At 42.6% G+C, this 6,858-nt stretch overlaps 1 protein-coding gene across 2 annotated transcripts; it reads right to left on the bottom strand.

Annotated features, from left to right (window-relative positions):
* Positions 1-419: 419 nt before the first annotated feature.
* On the bottom strand, positions 420-6,858 carry MMAA (metabolism of cobalamin associated A). Of its 2 annotated transcripts, XM_053975658.1 has the most exons (7): positions 6,447-6,858; positions 5,366-5,843; positions 4,233-4,355; positions 2,971-3,141; positions 2,583-2,668; positions 2,071-2,220; positions 420-775 (listed from the first exon to the last, which is right to left on the bottom strand). In XM_053975658.1, exons 2-7 carry the CDS (start codon positions 5,784-5,786, stop codon positions 488-490), a joined length of 1,239 nt encoding a protein of 412 aa, XP_053831633.1. In that variant the 5' UTR covers positions 5,787-5,843; positions 6,447-6,858; the 3' UTR covers positions 420-487. The 2 variants fall into 2 exon arrangements, with proteins under 2 accessions (XP_053831633.1, XP_053831632.1); XM_053975657.1 differs by lacking the exon at positions 6,447-6,858 and having other exon boundaries at positions 5,366-5,868.

Raw genomic sequence — 6,858 nt, 5'->3', positions numbered from 1 at the left:
TTGTGGTCTGGTGCTGTCAGGCAGTGCAATGTTCTTGCTGTCACTCAAGGTGAGGAAAGAAAATGCAATCCATTCTGGCAACAGCTGCTGCTATATTAGAATGGAAAGCTGCAGTGTCAACTGCTCTGAGATGACCCCACAATGAGAATCAAACCCTGCACCGCCACAAACCTCGCTCTCCTGCCCTCTCCAAACCCAATCATTTTACATGGGCATCCAGTTTTTATCAACAGACCTATGGCATGTAGAAATAGAAGATTTGGAAATTAATTTTTTTCCAGTAGTGTGTAGTAATCTCTTAATGAGTGTTTAGATTTATCATGATCACTGCATATACAGAATCCAACAGAATTCTTTTGCAGAGTACTGGATAGGTTTTCTATTCATTTCTGCTGCAGCAAAACACCTGAATCCACACATAGAAAAAGCGTATTTAATGTTCATCTTTACATAAAGCACTTATCAAGAACAGAGTAGAAAACAAGGCTTAAAGACCATCTTTGAATGCCTTCAGCAGCAGGTCTGCTGCCAGCCCAGGAGACAAGACTCCTCTAAGAACTTTTTCTTCCAGAAGTGGGATCTTATCCTTGACTGCCAGGTGACTCCGGAAATGCTCCAGCATGTTTTCCTGGATGAGGTTCCACATCCACACCTTCTGCTGTTTCCGCCGTTTGGCAAGCAGCTCGCCGCTTGTGAGCATGAGGTCCCGGAACTCGGTCATTTTATCCCACATCTCCGAGATGCCCTCCCCGGTTTTGGCGGAGATGCGCATTACCTGGTGGATTCAGAGGAATTGGCAAAGCCAAGTCAGCTGCTGGCCTGGAGGCTTCAGGTACTGGATCAGGTAGATTGCATGGAAATTAAGAAATGTGTGAGGGAAGCTTCCTTCCATACTCGCTTCATGAGGCTCTAAGCATTTCTGTGCCTTCCCCCCAAACCCCTCCAAAAATCTGGGATTCTACTAACTAGAAGTAGACCCTGAAATCCATACTATTTAGGATATTTGTCCAGATGCTTGTTATGAGAATCATTTTTAGTTAGTCCTTCAGCTAAAAGGCACACTACTGCTCTTTTACTTAAATGTAGAGTTAAGTGCATATTCTGGAAGATATTCTTTTGCACTTAAAATATGACAGAAACAAGGTTTTTTTTTTTTTTTTTTGTCTTTGCTTTCCAGACCAGGAATTAATTTTGCCAATAATATTTCAGAAGTCCAGCACAATCTTTCAAATTGAACAGACTGTTTTGGTTTTTTTTGTTTTTTAAAAAAAAAAGCTTCTCTCCTTTTCCACACTTAGAAAAGAAAGGCTAATCCTCAGGCAGCCCAGCTGATTTAAACTCACCTTAATGGGTCAATTTCAATACCAGGGTAGAACAAACCTCCTTTACAGATAGCTTATTTATAAAGGAAGTGAGAGTGTGTGTGTGTGCTTATTCTATATACACATACTAAAAACTAGTTCTGAATCTTCTTAAAAATCCACCAAAACCTTTTAGTAGATAAAATACAGCATTAAAACGGAAGACCTACAGGATAAGAATTCCAATTATCTAGCCATTTTTATTATGTGAGAAACTAAAAAAAATTAAAACAATAAAGGAAACACGTGAACTAGTGAAAGAACAAAGATAATCACAGGCTTCAGAGTTATAATGGAGGGAGAAGTAGACTAAGGGACGTTTTTAGATATGCGAAGTTTACAAAAAGCAAGTAAAGTTTGCACCACTCCTAATGTCAGTAATAGCTCTGCTAGTGCAGAGATTGTAGCTCAGGGCAGGAGTCCTGGGGAGGAGGACTGGCTTTGCAGTGTTTCATGTGGCACACCTTGAGACCAGAGGTGAGGCACAGACAGCAGCAATCACCTCACCAGCACACTGAGACCAAACAACCAACTGCAATTTTTAAAAAGAGCCCAGGGAGACTAGGACAGCTAGATGAGAAGATAACAAATCATTCAGCACGTTTTCTGGGAGGGAAAAATACAAAAAATGCCCAAACACATCACCAAAACCCATACAAAACCAAACCAGACCCAAAGAGCTCCACAAAACACAGGGAAGTCCACAAACCTTTGGCCTCCAAACCTTTGAACGCTTGCGAAGCAGCTTCATAGCACTGATGTACTCAGCCTGGATCCTCCGGGCAGGCACAACTAAATCACCATCAGCCTTATTGATAGCAACCAGGTCTGCCATCTCGATGATGCCCCGTTTGATGCCCTAAATGCAACAGGGATAGAAATCAGGAGTACCCAGAGCGGCTGTGACACGCTGATTCATCACAAAAAGCAAGTCAAAATGCTTTGGTAGTTTCTATTTTTTTCCCCCCAAAAATATATGTAACTAGTAAATGTGTCAAAGTTAAGAAACAGAGTATGAAAGTTTACATCCTAATACTTTTAAAATCAAAAATGGAGGGAGTTTAACTGTGCAGTAAGTGGATGATACTGAAAATACTTAATAATAACAGCAAAATGGACAAAACACTATTGATATGGACTTTCTGCACAGATACTACACGCTGAATTTAAGTTTCTCTTTCTAGTCCCAGGTAGTAACCGATAAGAGAAACTGAAAAATACCTGTAATTCATCTCCACCCGCAGGTGGTAGCAGTAATATAAACATATCAACCATATCAGCCACAGCAAATTCTGACTGGCCCACACCTAAAAAATTAAATTCAGAATTTACCATTTGCTGCAAACTTTCAGTCTCATTAATGACAGTAATTGTGAGAGATGCCAGCACTGCCCCATGAACAAACCCCACTAACAAAACAAAGACAACAGGAAACGTGACAGTTTAGTAAGACATACAGGACTAGAAAACAAGACAGAATGAGCATTCCTGTTCAACCAGTGACCACGTATGAAAACATGGGCAAAAACCAAGGCAGGGGTATGCAATTATTAGCACAGCTTATTTTCATATCACAACAGGACAATCAAAGCAAACCCTAAGCACATACCTACTGTTTCCACGAGAACAACATCGTAGCCTCCTCCTTCACAGAGCAAAATGGCTTCATTTGTGGTCCTTGTGACACCTCCCAGTGTCCCACCGGTTGGAGATGGTCTGATGTATGCATTCATGTCTCTTGACAACTCAGTCATCCGTGTTTTATCACCCAGTAGGGAACCTTAATGTTAAATTATTTCAGAAGTGCAACACAGCCACACTCCCCCTTCTCCCCCCTCCCCACCAATAAAGGAGTGAGGAAAGACAGATTTCTTGTACAAAGCCAGTTAAATAAGAATAACCTAGTCATAGTTGCTCAAGACTTAGCTGAGGACTAGGAAGCTACTGTCTGGTTCCTCTGCTTCTCAGAAGCTGGAAAGGCCTGACAGGCAGACCTTACTGCTACCAAATACCAAGGATCTGTGCTAGGTCAGAATGAATTCTACAACTCCTGATTGGACTTTTGAAGCCTACACACATCAGGCCACGCAGCTGATTCCCGTCTGTTCCTGTCCAAAGGGACAAATCCCTGCATTATGATTCTGACACACCTTGATGCTGGATGTTTTGTTTTAAGAGAGCTGACACGTGTCCCTGCCTTCCTTCTACTCAAACAAACTGCAAATCAGATTCAGCGAGATCTACGCACTCGACACACACTCCAAAAGATGAGAGGAGCTCAATTCTTCCAACTGCTGCTAGTCATGCTGTCACATTTTGCTACTCTACTGATGCATCCTGAAGGCATGCATTAAAGAACACAGTCTGTCTTAGCTCCACGTCATTGCAATGCTCTAGTTATTTCTTTATAAATAGTTACACACCTCCAACAGCACAGAAGCTGGAAAAATGAATGATGCTGCCTGGCAAGCTGCCCCTTACGGAAAGATCAAAATCAAGATTGTATTATTTGTATCAGAGATACCACAAATCAGGCATGGTCAGCTTGTAATTTCCCTATAATTTTTTATTGGAGAGTTACAGATCACAGCCTGTCATCAGTAATCCTGCACAACTTCCAAAAAATTCAAATTTAGAAAAATAATTTGTAAGGCAACATTTGAACTCTGGGAAAGAGGAAATCTGAAAGAATCTGAAAGAAATCTGAATACAGATACCTATTTCCCAATTTTGTATCACATAGGAAAAAAATATTATTTATTTTACATTTTACTGTTATAGGCACCAAAGTTTCTTCCACTTGGCCCAAAGAGATACTTCTGTAGTTGACAAGGTATGAGAAACTTGACTCAAACTTTAATTCACACTCACCACCACTTGTACTAGAGGAAGGGTCCACAGCCAACACAGACACTTTGTGGTTTCTTTCCGTAAGCATCTTCCCAAAGCATTCTATGAAGGTCGACTTTCCAGCACCAGGAGGACCAGACAACCCTAAATAATCACATGAGGAAGAAAAAGCAATTTTTTTAGTCAAATAAAAAATACATCTCATGAATACCATCAACATTTAAGTTGATAACAATTCATACTTTAACATAGCATCACAACAAAAGCAAATAAAAGCTATGTCAAAACAAAATAGGAGCTTGGCAACACAGCAGCACTTCACCACCCGTCATTCCATTGACACCAACATAACATTTGGTTTATCCACATCTATTTCTTCCCCTCCAAATAAAATTATACTGTATGACCTTTCCTTCAGAACTTTCAAAATATTAGAACTGGATTTTTCAGATTTACTACAAAAGAAAATCTCCAAAAGGAAAAGCAAGCCCTTACCTCGAAGAGCTGCTCTTTCAAAAAAATGAGGCCATTTATTTGCATGTCAAAGCTCACAAACTAAGATTAGCACCAAACTTTTCTCACTCCCATGCCCCAGTTCTTGATCTTACTATCTTTGTAGGGACAGGAGAGATGACAGCTGGGCATGACACATGTTAGCAGTGCTTCTCTTTGTAAGGGAAAAATATTTTATAGCTTCCAAGAGAAGCAGGTTCAAGTCTCCTTCAGCTGATAATCAGGCTGCTTAACAGAGAACCATAAAACAGGAAGGTGCATGTTTTTCCTTCTGTAGGCTAAAAAAGGGATTCAGGAAGTGTTCAAGAAAACACCTTCTTTGGGAAAAAAACAGGTCTGCTTGACTACCTCTTCCCCTAAGTGTAGATAACATCTGCATCAATCTGCAAACTAACTACTGTTTCACCTTATAATGGTTACAAAACCCACCGTGGATAACACTCTGAAGAAGCAACAATAATTTCAAAAGCATTTTTCATCTCAAGCCATAATTCCACTGGACAACAGAAGTAATCTAGATTGGTTATAAACCACAAAAAAAAACCAATCCAAGACTACAGACCACAAACAACAGTGATAATAAAAGGTGAGGACACTAATGACATGTAAGCAACTACTAGACAAGACATAAAAGGACTAACCCACTCTAAAGGCAAGTGGCTTTCCTTGATTTAACTTTTCTTGTTCCCTGTGGTAGGATAATACCTTCTGAAGGAGCACCTGGGCTACTTTCTTCTTCCTACTCTGAGTTGATTCTATGAGCGTAATGGCTTCGGCTAAACAGGCTCTGTGGCCCTGGATTAGCCCATGGTAAAGTCTGTCTACAAGTCTCTGCTCCTGGGCAGAAAGTCCCTCTGCTTGCTGCTCAGGGGCTGCTTGCTGGCACAGCTCTCTCCTCAAACCATTTGATGAACAAATCCATTTTGTGTGGCAGCGGTGCGCTGGCCCAAGAGACCCAACGCCCAGGAAACCTTCCCGGGGAGTGAAGCGGAAGTTCATGAAGTAATTTCTTCTGGAGAAATAACAGCGAGGGAATCCCAGCAGCAAAGAGGGGATCTTCATCTTGTTTGGAACTAAAAAAGTACCAGAGTTGTCAGTTCACTTCAGTTTGCCGACACCCTAAAGAGAAGGAAAAACATTTTTACTTTCCTCAAAGCACTTGTGAGGACTCAAATTAAATTTATGTACGCCTGTGATCATCAGCTTTGATTTATCCGTACCTGCCGCCTTGAATTTAAAAAATTACCATCCCCTTTTCCCGTTAAACAGACACAATAAAAACACGCTATAGAATCAAAAGCACAGCATCTCTTTATTATCACACTTCATAAATGAAAATATCAAAAGAAGTACTTTCAAATAAGGCCTCTGAGGGCACACGCAGCACATTAGAAATCCAGGAACACTCAATCCACATGCTTACGGAAAGGGTGGTATATTCTGCTCTGTTTTTAACAATTTTTCGGGATCAGGGCATATTGGCACTTATTTCCATCAGAAAGAGGAAAAAAGGGGGCTGGGGGAGCGTTCAGACAAGAGAACATTTAGAAATAAACAGCAGGAGCTGAAGCCTCCCCGAGGCGCCCGGGCGGCCCCAGCCCCTCTCCCGCTCCGCCGCCTCAGGCCGGGGCGGCCGCTGAGGGGATGAGGGCACGGGAAAAGCCGCCATTCCTGGCCGATCCCCGCCATTCCCGGCCGATCCCCGCCATTCCCGGCACCTACCGGAGCCGCCCCGCTCCGCCCCGGGAAGTGACGCCCTCAGGCTGAGCCGGAACCCGCTGCCCAGCAGGGAAAAGGCCGAGCAGGGCTGGGGAAGGGGGTGCAGAGGGGCAGGGAGCTACCCCGCCATTCCCCAGGGCCCCCAGAGCGAGGGGTCACGGCCTCAAGGCTCAGGTCTGGCCATTCCACGAGCACGCAAAACTTCCATGGCCGTGGAGTCACAGTCTCCCTGCCCTGGCCTTACAGCGAAGGTTGTTTCAAATCGTCATTTCTCTCCTGATTTAGAGGCATACACTCTGAATATCCGTGCGTGGCGATTTACTAGTCCTCCCACTTCTTTTCATACACCAAGGAGGGAGAAGAAATGCTTAAATCCCGGCGTGTGCATATTAAATCACATTTATTTTCAGCCTTA

Source organism: Vidua macroura, chromosome 4 (assembly GCF_024509145.1).
Source record: "Vidua macroura isolate BioBank_ID:100142 chromosome 4, ASM2450914v1, whole genome shotgun sequence".
Taxonomy (NCBI): domain Eukaryota; kingdom Metazoa; phylum Chordata; class Aves; order Passeriformes; family Viduidae; genus Vidua; species Vidua macroura.
The sequence above is the reverse complement of the archived record's forward strand: the minus strand, read 5'-3'. Positions and strand labels throughout refer to the sequence as shown.

What these genes read in the sequence shown, in the direction of transcription:
- MMAA (XM_053975658.1), bottom strand. Translation starts at nt 5,786, where the DNA reads ATGAAGATCCCCTCTTTGCTGCTGGGATTCCCTCGCTGTTATTTCTCC. An exon ending in TGTTCTCGTGGAAACAGTAG is followed by an intron (nt 2,669 to 2,970) that starts GTATGTGCTTAG and finishes TTAATTTTTTAG; the next exon opens with GTGTGGGCCAGTCAGAATTT. An exon ending in CAAAGGTTTGGAGGCCAAAG is followed by an intron (nt 776 to 2,070) that starts GTTTGTGGACTT and finishes TGAATCCACCAG; the next exon opens with GTAATGCGCATCTCCGCCAA.